Below are 21,139 nucleotides of genomic sequence, written 5' to 3'. Positions count from 1 at the left end.
ACCAAGCCCCCTTCCCCCGGCCCAGCTAAAGCCGTGCACACACACACACACACCCCCGGGCCCCGGCCCCCGGCCGGCTCCTCCGCGGAGCGTCCCCCCGCCGGGGAGGTGCCGGCCCGGGCTACCCGGCGGGGCCGCGGGCCGCCGGGCCCGCTCCCCCCGGCCCCGGCCCCGGGCCCGGCCCCGGGCCCGGCCCGCCCCGCCGCCCGCACTGCGGCTCTCATCTGCTGCTGGAAACCTTTCCTCCGGGCTGTGCGCTGTCCTTAGAGATCCTCCAAGCTAAAGCCCCGGAATTTGAGGCTGGGGGGCACCGGGATGGCGTTGCCCCCCAGGTGCCAGCTCCATAGCGGGTGAGTTTTGGAGAGAGCCCAGGAGTTTTTGACGCCCAGGGAGGAGGCAGGACACAGGTCCCCATCTTCCCCCACGACCAGGGAGGGAATACACGGGAAGTTGCCCATGAGGCTGAAGGAATTCCTAGGCGGGGTTGGCCCAGCGCTGCCGAGGCGTTTGCAATGAGTGTTTCCCTTTTTGGCATTCCTCCTTTGAGTCTTTTGTGGCCTCCCTTTAGAGGAGCTCTGTTGCCTTTCTGCCTCAGCGCCTCTGGCAAGGCGTCTGCGCTTGGCATTCCTTTCCGAGCCATTGCCTTTCAAAGCTTTGTTTGACAAGGTGCTGGGGCTCTCTGCTCTTTTGGAACCGGGGGATTTGAGCTCTGCAGCTTTGCAAGGCTCCGTCCTCCCTCCGTGGCGCAAACTTTTCCCGTCCACGCTGAACCCTTTTGCATAACACCACAGCTTGGATTGCCTGATGAGCCTGTCAAAATGCTCCCTCCTGGGCTCCCCTAGGTCCCCGGGGGGCTCCGGGCTGAGGCTCCCTGCCGGTTCCTGAGCTGCGGGCTGAGGGTCTGAGCCCGGGGCAGGCTCTTGGGAAGCAGATCGCCCGGCTAAAGCTTCAATCTGCCTCTCCGCTTGGTCACTGGGGCCTAACGAGGCTCTATTGTTCGAGGCATCTTTGTGCAAATCCTTCCCTTTGGCGCTGGGCTCTGCGTCCCCAAAGCCTCCCTCCTTTTGTTGCAGATCCCCCCCAGGGGTGCTGCTCGGGGAGGGAGGGGGGGAGGAGGAGGAGGAGGAAGGGGAGGCCTCCTGCTTTGCGTACAGCTCCGGCTGCGGCTGGGCCCCCGAGCCCAGGGCTAGAGCCGGGCTCAAACTTTCCAAAGTTGATGTTCGCGAAGTCCTAGCCCACAGCTGCTGCGAGAGGAAGAGGAGGCTGGGGTCGGGGCGCAGGGCTTTGCCCACGCTCGGAGGCGGCTCCGCGGCTCGCTCGTCGCCGACGGGCTCCCGGGGGGTTTGGGGCTGGAAGCGGGGCAGAGCCGCCTGCCTGTACCGGGTGCTCTGCACCGAGTCCCCGCTGCACAGCGAGCTGCTCTCCGACTCCGAGGAGCTGCCTTCCTCGCTGCTGCACGACGTGTCCCCTTCCTCCTCCTCCTCCTCCTCCTCTTCCTCCTCCTCCGACGAGTCGCTGGAGGTGGCGGGGCTGGACCCGCCGAAGTCCAGGCTGGAGTCCGAGTCGCTGGAGTAGCCGGCGGAGGTGCCCTGCCGCTTGGAGCCGGGGAAGACGGAGGAGCGGCCCTTCCTGGCGGCCCCGGGGCGCTTCTCCTCCGGGAAGAGCCCTTTGGCGCAGCAGGGGCCCCGCTTGCGGCGGCCCGGCTCGGCGAGCGCGGCCGCCTGCGCGGCGGGGTGCGCGCCCGCGGCGTGGAGCAGCGCCAGGTCCCGCGGGAAGCCGCCGAGGACGCCCGCGAAGAGCCCGCCGCGGCCCGCCAGGCCGTAGCCCTTCCTGCCCCGCGGGGCCTTCTCATAGCCGGGGAAGGCGCGGTGGAAGGGCTGCGGCAGCAGCGCGGCCGGCGCCGAGCGCGGCTTGCCGAAGCCGGGGGGCAGCTTGGGGCGCCCGGGCGCCTCGGGGCCGCAGCAGCCGCCGGCTCGGCAGGGCGGCAGCAGCTGGGGCCGGGGGCAGCCGAAGAGCTCCCCCGGGTCCTGCAGCAGCAGCTGCTCCCTCCTCTTGCTCTTCCTTTTCCTCTTCCTCCTGCGGGGGCTGAGGCTCTTGCAGGAGGTGCAGAGAGCCTCCAGGTCCGCCTTGGATATGAGCGAGCATTTCACCGCGCGGGTGGGCACGGAGTTGATGGCTTTGAGGGTCCGGAGCTCTTTGAGATCGCAGCGTCGGCTCTTGATCTTTAAGGTTTCCATCTTCTTGCTGATGGTGGTCCTGGGGATATCCTTAAACAGGTCGCTGAGGACCTGGGCCAATGCAAACATCTGGGTGCCATTGATCTGTAAGTATCCCAAGTTTATCCCTTCGATTTCTTGATAGCCAGCATGAAAATCCCCCGGCCTGGCTTCCCCATTGTAATCCATGGTAGCTGGAACAATTCCGAAGGTCCCTTCGCAGGTCAGGAACATTTTGCAAGGAGCATTTACTTTGTCTCTTTCAAAGGGGGCATTGAAAATAAGGACATATTTGTTTCCACTCCCTGATCACACATCCCTACCCCTCAGGAGAGGTGGGGGAGGGGGGAGGGAAAAAAAAAAAAAAAAAAAAAAAAAAAAAAAAAAAAAGCAGTCGATCTCCCTTTCAAATGCTCCAGTCAATGGTTTGCAACATCTTCCAAACACCCCGTTCCTCCTCCTGTACTGGGGCTTGACTCCTCGTCTTCCCCCTCCCCAGCAAAAAAGAAAGAAAGAAAAATAAAGAAGTCAAACATCTTGCATCCTCTAGGCTCTTCCCCGCCAATTCCCACCCCGCACACGCACACACCACCTTCCACTTCAAAAATAATCTCTCTCGGGTGTGTGTGTGTTGGGGGGGGGGGGAAGGAATCAACAAGCATAGACCCCCCCCTTTGCTGTACAAAGCCACTGAGATGCTTAAGCAAACAAAGCTACCGACAAGGGGGTGGAAGGGAAAAAATGGTAGCAGAGGGGATCTTGCGAGAAGGGGAAAAACCCACACGAATCCATGTCGCTCCCACCTTTCCTGGGCTCCTTTCTTAAAGCCCCGCTCCCGAGTACAGTATATTATAGGAAACACCCCACCAAATAATTTCTGCGACCCGAGAGCTGATTGGGTATTTGAACCTTGTGATGTCATAAAACCCCAACATTTCACACGCACACCCCCGCGCGAAACCTCATAAACGCGGGGCCGCCGCGCCGCGCCGAGCCGAGCCGAGCCGAGCCGCGCCGAGCCGCGCCGCGCCGGCCCCGCTCCCCTCGGCCCCGGCCTCCCCGCGCCTCCCCGGCCGCTCCTGCCCGCATCGAGAAACACGCTTGCAATCGTGTTGAAACACAGGCGCACACAATAGATACAGCCACATACAGCGTTTCCTCCTTTTTTTTTTTTTTTTTTTAATACGCTGTGTTTTTTTTTCGAGGTAATTTTAACGCTGTTAAGAATCTTTGCGTAGAAGCTCGTAGAGTGTCTGCGCTTTGTTTTGTGCTGGATCCATTTTTACCGTGTTCGCGAAGGCTTATTTTAAGAGGTGTTTGTGTGCTTTCCAAAATTTATCTAATTCCTCCGGGATGGGTGTGTGTATACGTATATATTTAATAAACCGTGAAAGATATTACTCCTAGCGAGTTGTTCGAAACGGTTGACTCTGAAACAATTCATCATTCAAACCGAAATGGAACGCTTATTAATTACCAATTACTATATTTATTATCTCGAGTGAGCACAGACTGCAGCGTAGCATCAACAATAATACGAGAAACAGTACGAATAAAAGCAATGCAAAGATACATATATTTCTTTTTACTCACACACTTTCCTTATTCACTTCTCATCTTTTTCTTCCAAAATCTCCTTTAAAAAAAGGGAAAAAAAGAAAGAAAAAAAAGGGAGGGGGAAAAGGGGAATTCTTTCGCATGCCTTTGCGCGCTGCTTAAGTTTATTTCAAACTTTAAGTCCCAAGATTTCTTCGGCGTTTGGTAGCTCGCTCCTGCATTACAAACCCAGCGATGTTTTCCCAAAGGAAGATTGTCGATTTCTGTCCCCGAAGGGAGAAGAGGAAAAAAACAACAAAAAAAACCACAAAAAGCCTACCGAGCTCGGGGCTCTATTGTCCCGTCCCCTCTATTTCTTTATAAACCTGAAGTTACTTGAGCGAAATGAATGAAGCCACGGAGGCTGGACTGAGTGATTTTAACTCTCTGCTCAGGAGGCTAATTTTGGGGAAACAGTTACCTCGGAAACCTTTTGGGGGGAAGGGAAGTTGCAGCTTTGTAGCGCATGCTGTTCCCTTTCAAGCCTCGTATGTCTCCCACATGAAAAGTTGCTTTTATTCTTCCTCTGCTTTTTTTTTTCTTTTTGTGTGTGTGAGTGTGTGTGTGTGTGGTTCAAATGGCAAAATCTGAGTAATTTGATAATAATAATTTGTTAAACTATATGTACAATCAACCACAAATGATCCCGATTTAGAAACAATCCCATAGGAGGTGGAGGAGGAAGCACATTCCTGAGTATGTGTGTAAAAAAATTTCAAAATAACTTCAACATTGCCTTTAATTTAGGAGTGGAGATCACCTGATTTGCATTTACCTTCTCAATTGCTTGAAGAGAGTCAAGTCTAATGCATAGGCGAACCGATAACCATATCGATTTTGTTAAAGAAGAAATCAATGGAAGGATTTTTTTTCCTCTTTATAACACACATGTGCGAGCACACACACCCCACAAACTAATGGCCTTGCTAAGAAAAGAAAATGCCACATTCTCCAGATCTGGCTGTATTAAAACAGCACATTTCACCCTCGGTTTCCACAGGCAGAGTTTCCTGTGAGTAAAGGTCTGCAGTCCAACACAAACACGAAATTCCTCTTTGTTTGGGCAAAGGGGAGGGGGAATAGTTTGCATCGCAATGGACGGAAAGTGGCCGATTAGTGGATAACGCAGCTTGTTGCTGCAAACGGTGTGTGTGTCGGTGTGGGTTGCTGCAAGAGACCACAAAAAGTCCTATTTGCACGAAGTGGGTCAGCCAGACTGGAGTTTCCCTTTGCAAATAAGAAGGGAGATCCTTGGTATTTTTGTTTCCACATAAAGCTAGAGCCATTTTACCTATAGGCTGAACATTGCACTATGCCGGACTGGAGGAGGAGAGCATGGGGTGGGGAGAAAGCTGGCATACAATATCCCTATCCGATGTGGCTAATGCAGCCCCGGGGTTTATGAGGGGTCTTGTAAAGAAAATACAAGTTGGAGCAACACAATAAACTGTTTCTAGTCGCTTGTAGGGCTTTATATAGGACATGGAGACCCCTGATCACAAGCCAGAAAGAAACAGGGCTCAGAAGCCACGCACAGGCAAATGTATAGATAGGCGTCATGTCACAGAGGATCTCTATCAATAGGAGCAAAAATAGCCAATGTTTTGGCTGTGAATAAAGTACATTATAGAATGTGTGTGTGTGTGCATTGATATCTCCATACAGACATGACAGTTCGACGTAGGACATACGGATACTTTGCAAATATATACATATAGTCTTGAGGGCAGAGTACTCGCAGCCAGGGCGCTGGTTCATACGCAAATGCGTTTTAGTAACATCGTAACTACTCTGTATTTCTGCTCTAAGCGTCCTTGCTGATAATGCCGTGGGTCACTTGCTATATACATAACGCTGAGCATGTTCCCCCTTGCTGTATCACCTTCACCGTTGAATTATAAATTCATAGACGAGCTGACAATTATTAGGCGGATGACGGCTTCTATCCTTATCTGTGTTTATTGTTAGCCTCATTGCAGGCCTGATAGCGAAACGGCACGGGCTGCCCCATGCAACAGTTGGGGCCTCGCTGGGGAGGGCAGAGAAGGGGCTGAGCCCGGGGGCTGCGCTGCCGCCGCCGAGTCCCACCGACCCCGAGAGACTCTGCTCCGGAAAACGGGCGCAGCCAGGAGCCCTCGCAGCCAGCAGATTTTGCATCTGAGCCCAGGATCCTGCTGCCGGGGGCGCGGAGGGTCTCCCGCGCCCGGGCCCCGGCGCGGCGGGGGAGAGCGCGGCAGCCCGCGGGATCTCCCGCAGTAATCTCGACCCGGGAGGCAGCCCTGGGAGATTTCTCCATTATACCTGTCACGACTGACTATTTCCGCAGGAAGCAATAAAAGTTATCAGGTTATTGGGAAATTCCCATTTCCAGGGGAACCTGGAGACGCAGGGTCTGCTGCAGGGACCCCCCCTCCCCCGCCCTTTACCCCATCCACCTCGCCTCGCTGGGGCGGTGGAGGAAGGAGGGATGCGCGCAGGTCGCCGGCAGAATAAAAGAGGGGGTCGCTCCCCGGGCTAGCGAACTTCCGAGGGATCCAGTTTGCTCTGGGAAGTGAACGCACCCGCGCTTCCCGCAGCGCGGGGGGAGGAAGGTCCGAGCGGCGAAGAGGAGGTTTGCTCTGAGATGAGGTGCAGTTGTGCCTGACACGGAAGTGCAACGCACACGCGCACACGCGAGCGCGGAGAGGGCAGGGGGCAGGCGGGGGGCCCTGCCCGCCGCACGGAGGGGCAGGGGGGCTGCCCGCCGCCCCCCGCCCGCCCCCGGCGCCGCCGCAGCCGCGGGACCGGCCGGGGCCAAGCAGCGCCCCAGCGCCGGCGGCTCCGCGGCCCGGGGCTGTCACCTCGCCTCCGCCCCGTGCGAGTTGTCACGCGGGGCCGGGAGTAAAGCCCGAGACTCCGCACACGTCCCCCCGCGAGCAGGGAGCGGCGCGGGGCGGCCCGCGCGGCCGCGCAGCAGCGCGGATCCCGCCGGCGCGGCGCCGGGCGGCGAGGCCGGGCTGCCGGCCCGCAGCAGAGGAGCCTTCACTGGTGTCGGGGGTCACGCTAGTTTCTCAATGCTTTATTTTTCCATTTGACCTGCTGCAAGGAATTGGAGGAGGGAGAGAAGGAGGAAATTGGGGATCGGTTTGGTCTGACCCGGGTGGGAAGGAGCACAGGAGGGGCTCGGGCTCCCCTGTGCCCGTTGCGCGCCCTAGCACGGGGCAGAGCGTAGAAACAAGGTGCTCATTTTGCTCCTCCGGTTTTGCTCAGAGAGCTCAGACCTCGCTTGGGGATTGCCCCCAGCTGAACACCGTTCGCGGAGGATCCGAGCGAGCAGGCAGCTGCAGAGATACGTGTGAAAAGGCAGGTGCAAGCAGGAGAAGAGGAGACGGTGGGAGCGGGGGCAAGGGCAGGGGAAACGCAGGGTAATCCACAAAGCGTCCAGCACTCGGTGAGAAAGTACGTCAGATTTACTACAAGAAAGGGATTAGAAACTAATATCAGTCCCATTGAATTGTATTGATTGTGCAGAACCGTCTTAGAGTCTTTCATTTCTGAAGAGAAAAAAAAATCCTATAAAACCACACAGCAAAAACAGTGTCAATGACGAGAGATTCCTAAGGCAAGGGACGGCAGGGCCATAGCCCTCCGCAGCCCAGATCCCCCCGGGCAATGTGCACACGGCAGTTCCTGTCCAGAAACCCATGTAGAGAGGCTGCAGTTTCCTACTTCCCCCCCCCCCCCCCCCCCCCCCGATCTGGGGCACAAGGGGCTTATTGCCCCCCATGACAGGACCAGGCCCTCTGGAGGGAATGGAAAAGCCCCTCAGCTCAGGCACAAGGGGTCTTCTCTGTCTTCAGAGTTTCAAGGTAAATATCGCAAAATATTGTTTTATTTCAAACGGTTTTTGAAAGACTTGTGGGAACCCACTGCAACTGCAAGGAGCTGAACGCGGCCTCACACCCGGCACCAGTTGAGACCCCCAATATTTTGATCAGGGAAAGTTACTTCTGACAGGCACTTAAACTGTCCGGGGTGAAATTATTTCTACAAATCACTTGGTGCCCTCCCTCACATTGGGGTTGCAAGCGGCTGCATAGCTGCCCTCCCTTCTCCAGGATCCACCTTTATGCTGCCAGCTGCGAGGGGCGGCTAAATGCTGTCAGATCCATTCACGGCCAGCGATCTTCCCCCTCTCTCACATGGAACAGAGTTATTTTCAGGATTTCTTCTCTTCAGAAAGTTTCTTCTCCGCGGATAGCTTGTGGTTCATATTTAATGCAAGCAGCGAAAACTGCCTCTCCGTCCTCAATCTAAACTTCAAGTGCATTGCATCACTATTTAAAAATATTTCCATAAACCCCACTAATTGGAAAAGAGCTCTTGCATTTAGCTCTTATTTATTTCCATATTCATAATAGCATTTTGGAAAACGGGAGACTGAAGACATTAGCAAAGCATATAGCATTATGAGTATGGTATTTGTAGGCGAGGGTGTATAATTTACAGTGAATTTGTGCTGTGAAACACGGGCTGTTACAAGTAGACGGTTGGTTCTTACTGGATTTTTGTCCTTAGGTACTACCCCAGTGCAAAGAAAAGCAGCACTTAGTGACAATTTATAAAGATGCAAATCCTGCTCCACTCTCTTTTGTTTAAAAATACAAAGACGGAGAAGTGCGTTATTTTGCAGGGAGGCTCGGCTCTCGCGGTCGCACCTCCTCGCTTCTAGGAGAGATCGGTCGCTGCTGTTGTCGTTCCCTTCTCCTCTCCGCAAAAGCCTTAAAAAAAAGGATAAAACATTGAGAAAATGTACAGTCTGATGAAAACTGCAGAGTTTAAATTACAGAAGGGGCTTAGGAAGAGAAATAGATTGCATCAGACCAAATGGTGCCACCCCGACCACATTTAAGCCGGCCGGAGCATTGCTCGGAGGAAGAACCCGGGGCGAGCCGAGCCGAGCCGAGCCGAGCCGGGCGGCGCGGGGCCGCCGAGCCTTCGGCCGCGGCCTCCGCGGCGAGAACCGGCGGGCTTCTCATGCTATTTTTTCAATCGTCTGAGCTGATTTTCTGCATAGCTCCTTTGCACAGCTTTGCTGGCGTGGGAGGAGGGTCCCAGTTCGGGGAATTAAAAACGCGCCCATCCCTCCACTTACTTTAAACATCCCAAGGTCACTCTTTAGTGCTTTCTGCTTTATTTCTATCTTCCTTAATAAATAGTCTTTCACCATCCTCTAACAAAGAAACCACATTTTCTAGAGAGCAGCTGAAGGAAATTATACAGTAATAAACACCGCAGTCTGAGAAAAATATGTTTGTTTGTTTTCCTAAGCAAATACAACTAAATGGTTCCAAGAGGGTTGCTTCTCCCTAGAAATCCCTGCGAAGGAGCGTGGAGCAGGGCTGTGCGAAACTGTGCAAGGATGAGGGATGCGAGCGGAGGCTGAAGGGGAGAACCTCCATTTTCCTGCTGTCTTGCACGAGTCTTTTTTTTTTCCCGAAGATTTTAAAGATTTTTTTTTTTTTTTTTTGGCGACTGAGAGAAACGTGTGTCTTTCAGAAAACAGCAGACTTCTAAGAAAGAGGAAAAATGAATTTGTAGATTGAAGATTTCATGCCTCAATCTTAAAGCCAGCAGAGAATTTGCATTATTCTTCTGTCGCCTTTTGATGTTTCCCATATTACATTGTGATTCGGTTGTTTCTACTCTTCTTGCTTAATTCATGCTCTCACTCCTTTTACGCGGGAACATTTAGTTATAAAATATTTGCAGATTAATAAATGATAAACCCAGAGCATTTTGTCTTCAAAATATATCATCTGAAGAAATCTTAATTCGTGGGATTTTTTTTAATCTAGTCCAGATAAAGCAGGAAAAGTCTCTTACTATGTCTAAACCATTGATTTACTACTAACATATTATTTTGATCTTTAGTTTGGTATACAATTAAAAGAATGCTGGAAAATGTTTTTGTTGCTAAGATAAGCTTAAACCCAAAACTATTTCTTGTCATTCAGTGAATGCTGATATGAGTAAAAATTAAAGATAATGCAAAGCAAGAAAGCAACAATCTTTCTTTTTTCTTTCCTTTCTTTCTTTCTTTCTTTTTTTTTCTGTAAGACGGAGAATGGTCTTGGATGTCACCTTTTCCTTCAATGTTCCAACGTTCTTTGAGAAATATTTATCAATTCTTATTTAAATTGCATGCTTAACTTATACCTACAGCGCTTCTCAGTTCCTCCTCGAATGTTATACCTTAAAGAAAATATGAATTAAAATTCCTCTAAGGGAAGACAGATAGTCTCGGAGCATTTTTAAACTGTGTTAAGTTTTGTGTAGTCAAACTTTAAAAGGAAAACTTTTTTCTTTTTTTTTTTTTTTAGCTTTTACAAAGTATTTCTCCTGCCTGTTATTGATTGACAAGTTTATTATTATTATGAATGGATTCTCCCATTTCCCAGTCCTCTTCAAGGCCTGATGTGGATTGAGAGCCTGACCAGTTGCTTATTGACCCATGATGGCTATACAATGACCCTGCTGCCCCCGGCGTGACCCGCGGACCCCAGAAGGACCCAGCCCGGCAGAGCAGGGCTCAGATATGCAAAGTCGGAGCTTTATGGGGTTTGCGGAGGGGAGGGGGAGATTGCAAGTGGGCGAGGGTTTCATTAACAAAAATGTGTTTATTGTAAATACGAAGGCAAAGGGGCTGTTTAAAGGAACATGTCCCAAAGAATCACAGCTATCTTCTGTATGGGAAACGCCAGGAGCATCGGAGCCTTCTTTATACCAACATATGCCTAATTGGCTACAATAAAAGGAGGAAGGCTGACACTCGCCCTGCTAAGTCTCCCTGCTGCCTGGGCGATACTCAGGAACTACTGCTCGGCTTCGAAAAGTTACCGAGTTTGCTCAGGTTTGAAATTGCAGCCTCCTTTAGAGAGGAAAAGAGGGAAAAACAGAGAAATTACCAGCTGCATCTCAGTTGTTTTTTCTTCTCTTTCTTTACGTGCATGTGTGTGCGCTCCTAAAAACACTTCCTTTTGTGCCAAGTTCTGATAATTACACAAAAAGAGGAACCAAGGTCTTTAAAAAAAGTAATCAGCAGAGGTGAATTAAATAATAAGGTTGGGGTAGATATCGGTATTAATACCCAACCTCTGTCTTGTTATACACTAAGAGAGGAAATGAAGGTGAAAGACATCTCCTCCTACCCTGGAAATACAGCTTCTCCGATTCGTTACTGTACACATTTTCATGTGCGAGCTAATAGTTATTTATGAGATGTGGTATGTGGCGCAGGGAGCGTATGTTTTGTGAAACAGCATTTCGCTCCATTTCAGAAAGTAAGGGGATCCGCTCTCCGCCCTCATTCCTTCATTTAATGGAGATACAGTTGTTTAAATAATTTCCCTCTTCCCAAAACAAATGCAAGAGAATGAGAGCTCATTTTTTATCCTAATTGATGGATCACTGAAGACAAGCCTTTGAAGAAAACGGCTGTCAACAGTGGGAGATACCCGGAGCATCTGGGTTAGATAGGTATAAAGCAACGAGCAACCTGCATTCTTTGCGAGGCTGGATGCTCTCAGATTATAAACCCTCGCGATTGCTTTTGATTTTGCCATTAAAAAAAAAAAAAAAAAAAAAAGAGCAGCAGCAAGTTGTTCTGACACTCTCAAAACATCTGGATTGTAAAGTTTGCTGGTTTCTGGCAACAGCAACAACTATAATAATAAAATCTCTCGCCGTATGGACAAATCCCACGGGTTTCCCTAGGACTCCGGCTCGACTCGGCCGTAAGGTTTGTTCTGCTGTGAGGCAGAAAGCGTGTGCGTGTGCGCGTGTGCGCGTGTGCGTGTGCACATCGCCTGCACCACAAAGCATGATCCAGGGCATAAGCGCACAAGCTGTGCAAGTCAAAAGATTAACACTCGGTTGTAGCAATTTCTAATAGTAGTGCTTATGCGCACAGCGCCAAAGCCAGCAGATCCAGGGATATGCAGTAAGTGTGTGCCTGCAAATGTTGGGAATGTAGATGCAAAACTGCAGCTTGAGCGACGGGAGGAGTTTGTGCGCACAGCTACAACCTGGGGCCAGGAGTGCAAAGTCACATAAAACGCAGAGGGATCCCGGCTCGGCACGGATCTGTGCATGGGCGCACGCGCACACACACGCACACACACACACACACACACACATGCACACACACACACGCACAAACACCCGGTACGGGGTTAAACGCTGCCACTCCGTGGCCCCAGCCCGCGGCTCTCCCGGGCGCTACCCGAAATGTGCTCGCCCCTTTCCAGCCCCAGGACGACCCGGGTAGGAGCTGTTATACCTGCCACTGAGCCAGGCTAAACCGGGGAGTTTGATAACAAAAAAAATATTGAAAGTCTGAGAACTGCTCTAAATTACTTTTCCCCAAATACTTCGAATACATTGTGCGTATGTAGGAGAGGAGGTTGCATCTGTTTGTCCCTATTTGCTTTTATTATTATTTTTTAGCACCATCGCATCCCCTAGGTGCCAAACGGTTGCTTCAAAGGTCCTAAGACGAAAAAGGAAATGTAGGCACTGAGCAAGGAAACAATAAAATAGAAAATATTTACATTTCACTCCAAAATGACATCTCAGCTTTAGCTGCGGTTTCTGGGACTCGCCAGGCAGGACGGGACAGCCTGTGGTTCCCCCACCCCTCCGCCCCTGCCCACCCCCTTCCCCGCAGCCCCCTTTGCTGGGGGGGGGAGGGGGGGGGAACATGGTTTTCCCTCGCTGCGAAATAGAGAGGAAGCAAAGCCACGAGTTGAGGGGGAGCGACTTCAAGGGATGTGGCGGGGCTGCTCCGAAGTGACCCCCTAAAACCTCCCGTCCCCGAGACAGCTGGCATCGGGGCGGCGGGCGGCGGCTGCCAGGACAGGGGACAGCGACACCGGGACAGGCGACAGCGACACCGGGACGGGGGGACGGCGGGCACCGGTGGATCGGCGGATAACGTGGACGGGGCTCAGAGCAGGGGCCAGTCGCGGGGAACCCGCTGCGGGCGCGGGGCCGCGGGGCTCCCCGCGGCGCCCCGGGGTGCCGGAGCCCAGCGGCGGGTGCCCTGCGCCCGGGGAGCTGCTGTCCCCAGGGTGGCGGGGACATCGGGCACGAGGTGCTGGCGGCTCTTCCCTGGCCACCTTCTTCCTTAGAGGAGGTTTTCCCTTCCCTCTGCTCCCTCCGCTCCCTCCTCCCCCGCCGCTCTGCCTCTTCCAGCTTATTTTCCCTTTGGTGCTTGTCAGGGGGGAACCCATAAAAATGCCGCCCCCCCCCCCCCCCCCCGCCGCTGCTGTAGAAAGCCGAGTAGAAGCTCCGAAGCGCAATGAAGAAACTGCTCCGGCCCCTCCCAGACCAGCCCCTTCCCCAAAGCAGCCCCCGCCCCCGACTAGCCCCTTCCTAGCCCTCCCTTGCCCCGGACCGGCTCCTCTCGGCGCAGGCTCCCGAGCTCAGTATCGGGGGGCAACTTTCGCCTTTGCCTCCGGCGAGGAGCTTTAGCCGTGCTGCGGCACTGGCAGACATCGGCGGAGCCCCTCGACTGCCCCGTCCCCGGGAGAGGTCTGCGCCCGGCGGGCCGCCCCCGCCGCGGGCCGCTCTGGGGGTGCCGGGGCTTGGCGCCGCCTGTGTCCCCCCGCTCCCCTCAGCCTGCCCGCTCCGGAGCCGGCAGCCCAGGGCCGCGCTCCGAGCAGCCCCTTCCCCTTCCCGCCCCAGCCCCGCGCCCGCAGTTGCTGCCCCTTCGCGGGGAATGCGGGGCTCGCCCGGCCTCGCCCCCGGCGCTCCGCACCCCAGGGAGCCGCAGCCCTGAGCGGCTCCCTTAGAGGGGAGAGCGGGCACCCGAGTACAGGATGGACGGACGGGCAGTGAGGCGGACAGACAGCCGGCCGGCGGGAGGAGCGAGCGGTCATTCCCCGTTCTGGAGGGTTTCTTGTCCCGGGTGGAGCCGCCGCTTTCCCTGCAGAGCATCGCGCCCCGTGCGCGCCGGCGCGGGACCCCCGGCCTGCCCCGGGGGGACCCGTGAGATGCTGGCGCCCTCCGGAGGCCTCCCGCCGCGGGCCTCGCCTCAAGGCACGCGTTTGGGGGCGAAAAGGGCATTTTCCGGCTCGCCCAGCAGAGGTCCCCGGCTCTCTTCCCACGAGCATCCGCGGCGGCCGTGCCGGTGCCGCCGCCCGGCAGCGCTTTAGCCCCCGGCTCCACCCGCCCTTCGCCTTCGGCCCCCCCCACCCTCAACGGGCTGACAGATGACCCCACGGGCGAGGCGCTCGGGGTGCACACCCACGGGGCTCCACGGGCTTGCGTGGAAATGCTGCCGGTTCACCCGAACCAGAAACGCCGCCCAGGGCGGAGCAGCGGCGAGTGGCAAATCGCGTCCCGCCGCCCACGGCAGCCAGACCCGCCGCGTGTCCCGCACTCCGGGCAGCCCGGCTTTGCCGGCAGGATTGAGAGGGTCCCTCGCTGAAGCAAAACGCCTTCGGAAAAGAACCGCAAAATACCCCTGTCTGGTTATGTAGATGTACTTACAGCCATTCAGCAAAAATGCCCCCATCCCGACGTTAAAGTTCCTGCACAGAAAGGGGCCTCGAGGGACAAGTACCTCTAAAACTTGCCACCTAAGAGCTGCATTTCCAATTACGTCAGCCCAACTTTTTCTGTCTTCCTAAGTGACTCGGTTTACTATGATACCAAAACATTTCTGCAAACCAAGTCCTATTTTCAATTTCAGGCCAAGGACAATGAAAGAAAAGAGAGAAAGAAAGAAAATAAAGAATGAGAAAGAAAAGGAAAGAAAAGAAAATAGGACAGTGTGTTTGTTTATATTAGGAAAATGCTCTGCTAATCTCTCATGTAGATATATTACATGACAAGTACTTAGGTGAGTTTATCTTAATTTAGTAAATAACCAGAATGATTTAATTAAGGTAAGTATTAATTAAAATTGGGCAAAATACGTCTAAACTAGGCTTTGCACCAGTGTAATTCACCAGCATCGTCCAGCCAGTACAAAAACATCCATCTATAGGCTTGTTCCAAAGCACCCCCAGGCGGCCTTGCCCTCAGAAATCCTTGCACTTGGATTTTTGACACTTTCCAAAATCCTTCACGTGTCTGGGCAAAAATATTTGAGCATTTAGATGGATAGGTATGTTTTAATCATGGCTAAACTGATTTAATCTGAATGTTAGTTACTCATGACTTAGGCTGAAAACATTAGGGCTGTATTTTGACATCTTAGCTCTCATCTGACAGAATAGTAGTCCCAATGACTTTACACAAACTATTTTGGTAGTAAGCCGCAAGGACGTCAGAGTTTGGCCTCCTTTTATATTCAAAGGGACAAGATATGACTCACCAGTGACTAAGTGACAAAATTACAACCTCAAAATTTCTGGTGAGTAACAGGGCGTGTAAGAACATCATCTAACCCATTCTTTAACAGTCACTAAATCCAGGCATGATTAAAAGAATAACATTAACAGCAATGCAGATTGCCAGAGTCCAAGAGAAACCAACAAAATTATCAGCAAAGGAAGCAGTTGCTTCCCCTGACAAATAATTAGCATGTTTATAGCAAACAGGCACCTCCGAATGGTCCAGGCAGATCTCCCAAGACAAGTGAGGAGAAGGTAGAAGTTTGGTTGTGTTTTTTTTTTCTGCCCCTGCAGCTCTTACTGCAAACCAGAGCCCCTCACTTCCTTCAGAGGTGCAGAAGGGCCCCTATGCTCGCACCGAGCTGCGGCTGCATGGACGCAAAGCACATCTCAGCTCTCAGAGTACTGAGTGTGGGAGATGGTAGGTAGGTAGGCAGTAGCAGATGGTGGATAGGTAGGTGGATAGAGTAGACGGATAGTAGGTGGATGGGTGGGGTAGATGGACTGATGATGGTTGGATGGATTGATTGATAGACTGATAGATTCATGGAGGCTAAATAGATAGATGGATAGACGGATGGATGGGTGGATGGGTAGGTAGGTAGGCAGGTAGATAGATGGATAGACAGATGGATAGATACATGGATGGATAGATAGATCGATAGACAACAAGACTGAGAGACAGACAGATTGCTTGCTTGCTCGATCGACAGATGGACAGATAGATGGATAGATAGATGGATAGATGCATGAATGATGGACAGACAGATAGACAGACATGCTCCAGGAGGTGCATCACCTCTGCCGTCTGTAGGGCGGACGAGGGGCGGCACAGGGCCGCCGGTCGCGGTGCTCGGGGGCGCCTCGGCCCAGCGCCCGGCTGCTGCCGGTGGCCCCGGGGCGGCCGCTTCCTGCGCGGCTCCGGCGCAGCGGTGCCGCCCCCGCAGCCCGCAGCCGCCGGCCGGCGCGGGGACAGGATGTCGTTGCCTGAACCTCAGCGCTGCAGCTCGCAACCCGAAAAGCCACCGAGCGTTTCCTGCCCGTGTGCAGGGGCTTACGCAGCGCCACCGCCCTGCGCCCGGCCGGGAGCCCCGCGAGGCAGCCGCGCAGGGAAAGACATTTTCGGGCTGTGAGATCGGCCTGCAGCCGCACACGGGGGCTGCCCTGGGCCCCGCAGCGCCCCGCACACGAGCCACCCGCACTGGCACGAAGAGCAGCGGGTGGTCGGGAAGTGTTTTCCCCAGGCACAGCAGGGATCTGGCGGGATTTAGGGTGCAGCTGCCGCCCCTCCCCAGCCATGTGCCTGTGCATGGACAGGCGTGCAGAGCAGCGGAGCTTTGTGCAGCTCTGTGTGCGACCTTTTCCGCACTCTTTTGCATACTGAAAACCAGCTTGAGAAGTCATTTATATAAATATATTTATATATATATATAAATATAAATATATATAAATATAAATAAATAAATATAAATATAAATATAAATACAAATATATATATATATATGCAACCTGGGACAAGACAGAGTGACCTGTGCAGACTCAGCATCCAGGAACGCCCGCAGCCTTCACCCAGAGGCCCAGCGCCCTGGCGCTGCCGCCCGCCGCCGCGCCGCGCAGCCTGCCCGGCCCTGGGTGCTCTCGGCCCTGGGGAGGTGGCTTCAGCCTGGAACAACGACTTGCTTTTGCGCAGTCACCGCAAGGCTGTTACCTTCAGGCTTTTACCTCGGGTTTCCTGTCTTAAAGGCTGTTTCCGACAGCACAGCCAGGAAGCGAACATACAAGCGCAAGCTCAGCTGATGCAATGTTTTAAACAAATGAAAGGATGTCAAAACATGACATTTAATGAAACTGGTTTGTGAAACAATTAAATGAGGGCAACTGGTAGGTATAGGCAAAGCTTCAACTACTGACAAGTATTTTATAAAGGTGCGAAAAATATAGGAATGTGAGGAAAAAGTCCCAAGGCCCAAAGGGAAACAGGTGCCTAACTCCCATTAAAAAAAATCTGTTTGCAATTATAAGCTCCTCCTTTCAAATCAGGACCTAGGCTGAAGAATCAGGGTCCGAGTCTAAGGAGTGCCCTACACTCGGCAGTGCCTGTGCTCCTGGGGGAGCTCAGGTGCTCTCGGGAGCGCCGGTCCTGCTCCGTGTGCGTCAGCAGAGGCTCCGGCACGTGCGGAAACGGGAGCAGCTCTAACGCCCAGGTGAGAGCGCAGGAAGGAAGTTTTGATTTTTAAAGCCAGGACACCTGTTTGGTGTGTAAGAATGAACTTAAAAGCCTAACTACAGGCTCCTGAAAAATAATCTTGGTTTCTGGACATACACCACATTATTTTGTCCTCTGTTAGTTGTTGTGTACCTTCACTGACTCATGTAAATATTAATAGTAATAATAACATGACACTAATAATAAGTGCTTGGTTCTGCCTCCCTGGAGCGAATTAGGCTAATTGGTCTCCTGAAGCTCCTTCCAAAGCAATGTTTGTGTGATTTTATGACTATCCCATCAGATTTTTTAAACTGGACTTCGTTTAGAGATGTTTCTCACTTATGCAGTCTATACCACGTTCTCTTTTCTGTGGGAAGAACTGAACAAATAGCTAAAGCACTTTGAATTATATGACCCGCAGAAATCCCCATTTCCCTAATGGGACAGGGCAGCAAGGTGAGTGGGCTGGGAAGTGGTCAGAAATAAGCGTGGGAGCTGCTGCTTTTAGAGCAAAGAGAGGGTTTCTGGCAATCCATTGAAACCATTTCCACTTGCAAAAATGAACTTAAAACCAAAACCAAATCTGTTGTCTTCCTGTAGAATTACCTGCTATACTCACCAACCTTAAAGTGCATCAAACGCCGAAGGCAAACATGACTATCATCTCATTTAATTTAAGCTTTAAAAAAAAAAAAAAAGGACAGGCATAGAAGATGTTTCAACGGCTGTTTTTTTCCTTTATAAGTCATTAATGGCACGATTTCCTTTCAAAGCAGTTAATGACATCATTGTTTCCTTTCGAAGTCCTTAATGATAATGTTTAATGAATAATAACTCGAAAAACTTGCACTTACACCGTGCTCTTCAGACAAACAACTCAAAAGGGCCCCGCAGCAGGGCGCTGCTCGTACGACGAGGGAAAACGAGGCACAAAGGGAGGAAGTGACTGGTTCAAGGCCAGAAAGTCCCCGCCGAAGCGGAGCTCGGCGCCCGCGGGCTTGGCGCTCGGCGAGCGCGCCGGTGCGCGTGCGTACGTGACGAGCGCGGGGTTCGGCCCGCGGCGGAGCCGGCGCGGGGTGACCCCTGCAACAAAACGCGGGCGCTGATCCAGCAACTTGTTCCAAGCACTGGTTGCTTCTTTCCCTACGATTGAGCGTCTCCGCTGAAAGGAGTCGTTTCTTAAGAAAAGACACCTCGATAAAACGCTGTGTGCTGGGACAAGCGCAGGGCAGAGGGAGCCAGAGCGTGGGGGGGTTTTGCTGGGGGGTTAACGACCAGCAAGGGCAAAGGTCTCCCTCGCTCGCCCTTCAGACCGACACGCTCCGGAGGCAGCTGAAGCTCCTGTTTAAACAGAGACTTTGACTCTGCCGAGCGCAGCCCAGCCGCCCAGCTCGGCGCCCTGCGGGTGCCTGCGGTCTTTGCGGACCTCGGCGGGGATCGCCCTGCCCGGCAACGGCGAAGGAGAGTTTCGAGGCCCCGTATGCCGCAGAGAAAAGGCAAATCGCAGCACCGGCTGCAAGGGGGACCTCGCCGACCCGGAAGGCAGCGATCTCACCTCTCCCATCGCCGTTCAGAGAAATACCAAGATTTTGACACTCTGCCCCTACCTGCCTGTCAATATAGACTGTTTGTTGCTAGGTAACAAAAACAGCTTTTGGTGGAGAGAAAGGGGAAAAAAGTGGTAAAATGTACACCCTTTAAAAACTCACCACAGCCAAAAAGCATCCTCTCAGCAACCATGTATGAAAGAGAGGTAAGAAATAAAGTTGGATCAATTTTTATGTGTTTCACTGAATCATATTTAATTACTTATTGTCACTCTCATTATCATCATTTTCATTTTTGTTATCAATTATTACCAATTATGACCATATAACATACAGAGACTCTGATTCGAACACCAAGACCCCTGGAACCATGCAAAAGATGTGATAAACCGGCACTCCTTCCTTGAAGGTCGAATCATCTGAACAGAGCAGAAGGGAGAAGGGAATTTACCTGAATGCACACAGCTAGTAACGGGGCCCATCCTTCCAGGTTCACAGAGCAATTCTTGAACCAATAGATACTTGCAGCTTCAAGGAGTTTGGTCAAGTTAACTCAAATGAGGGATACTTGCTGGCCTTGAGATTTGTCTCGATTTTGATTCTTCCCAATGTTCTGAGACACGACGGATGCAGAGGATGCAGCACAGGGAAAGCTTTAAAAGACGCTGAATTATTTGTTTTAAATGATGTGTATAATTAACGCATGTAGTGTCATTGCTGCGCTGGAAAGCTTTTGGAGAGAGATGAAGGAGCTGAATACATACAGATCTGTGTGAGAAAGGTGGAAAGTCTGGTCTGAAATGAGAAACCAGCGTTTTGAAGCGGTCTGGTTCAGAGCTCTCCGATTCCGCCCGATCTCCCTCGAGGCTGCTGCTCCCTGAGGGTTCGAGTTTGCCGTCGCTCTCTGCTGAACGGATCCCTTGGTTCAAACCCAGATTTATGCTTTAAAGTAGCAGCTGTGGGCAGCGACTGCCTCCTCTACCTGCACATTTCCCCCTTCCGTCAACCTGCCCGAGAGGAGGAAGATAAAATCTGACAGAACAAACAGGTTTGTCAAACGGGGGCACAGATTTGCCTGGCTGCAGATAGGCGAGTTTTAGCCCTGTTTGTAACCAGATAAATTACAGTCCTAACCCGGGATAGTCTCAAGCGCCAGTTCCCTCGTACACGGAGGTGGGGAAGAGTCTCCGCTCCCCGAAGGAGCTGCTGGAGCGGCCTCGAGCACGGTGCGGCCACGCAGTCCAGCGCCGCGAGCCGTTAAGCGTGTGCACCCCAGTGTTTCCTCGATACCGTGTGTAATCTAGGCCACGAGCACTTTTCCTGATATAGAGCAATCTTTAAACTCCTTACGAGCATTCAGTGTTATTGTAAGCAAGAAGACTGATTCTTGTGGGGTTTTTTTGGTTCTTTTTTTTTTTTTAACATAATATATATGTATTTTATATATAGAATAGCTTAAGTATGACTACCATGAAAAATATATTGTTATGGTCTTACACGCCAAAAAATAGCCTGGTAGAGTATTTTTTTCATTATATCTCAAAGATTTCCATGTCAGCCAGTTAGATAATAACTTAGTTTATGCTATTTTTAAGTACTAATCCAGCAATCGCAAAAGCCCTCTTCTGAAAATAAAATATCACCTGAAACAGAGACTCTGCAGTCAGAAATAAGTCCAACAGTTCTGTTTGTGATACATAAGCCTGCAGAGGATCCAGTTCCCTTATCCAAAATTTCCTATATATAGTAGCAAGCTACTAAGATTGGTAATAATTGTTATAACTTAAGTCTGCAGCTACGACTGAGCTACACAAGCATAGTGGTTCCCATGAGTCAATAAATATCACTTTAATTTTTCCTGCTTCCTAAATACGGCCACATTTTCAAAACACTGGTTGACAAAATAACAAATGAACAATATAAGTTAAATAGCTCCATGTCTCTGTTTTCACAGTTGCGACTTTCCCCCAATTTTTTCTCAAGAAGCAGTTATGCCCTTTCCTCTCCGGCCTGGCCTTTCCTCACCACAGGGATTAGTTATGTAAATTGGAACTTAATCCCCTAAAGGCAAATTTGCAGTTCAAGTCCAAGTGTCTGCTAGCATGGCCAACTGGAACCAAGACCGTCAGGGGATGGCGGATGTTTAGCATTTTGTCCCATAGTCTAAGACAACCTTAAACTACAAGGATC

At 52.0% G+C, this 21,139-nt stretch overlaps 1 protein-coding gene across 1 annotated transcript; it reads right to left on the bottom strand.

Annotated features, from left to right (window-relative positions):
• Positions 1–260: 260 nt before the first annotated feature.
• EPOP (elongin BC and polycomb repressive complex 2 associated protein) lies at positions 261–2,450 on the bottom strand. The gene has a single exon (XM_062595529.1). It carries the CDS (start codon positions 2,448–2,450, stop codon positions 264–266), a length of 2,187 nt encoding a protein of 728 aa, XP_062451513.1. The 3' UTR covers positions 261–263.
• Between the last annotated feature and the right edge of the window lie 18,689 nt (positions 2,451–21,139).

This window comes from Rhea pennata, chromosome 26 (assembly GCF_028389875.1).
Source record: "Rhea pennata isolate bPtePen1 chromosome 26, bPtePen1.pri, whole genome shotgun sequence".
Taxonomy (NCBI): domain Eukaryota; kingdom Metazoa; phylum Chordata; class Aves; order Rheiformes; family Rheidae; genus Rhea; species Rhea pennata.
Note: the sequence above shows the minus strand (reverse complement) of the source record. Positions and strands in the feature narration are given on the sequence as shown.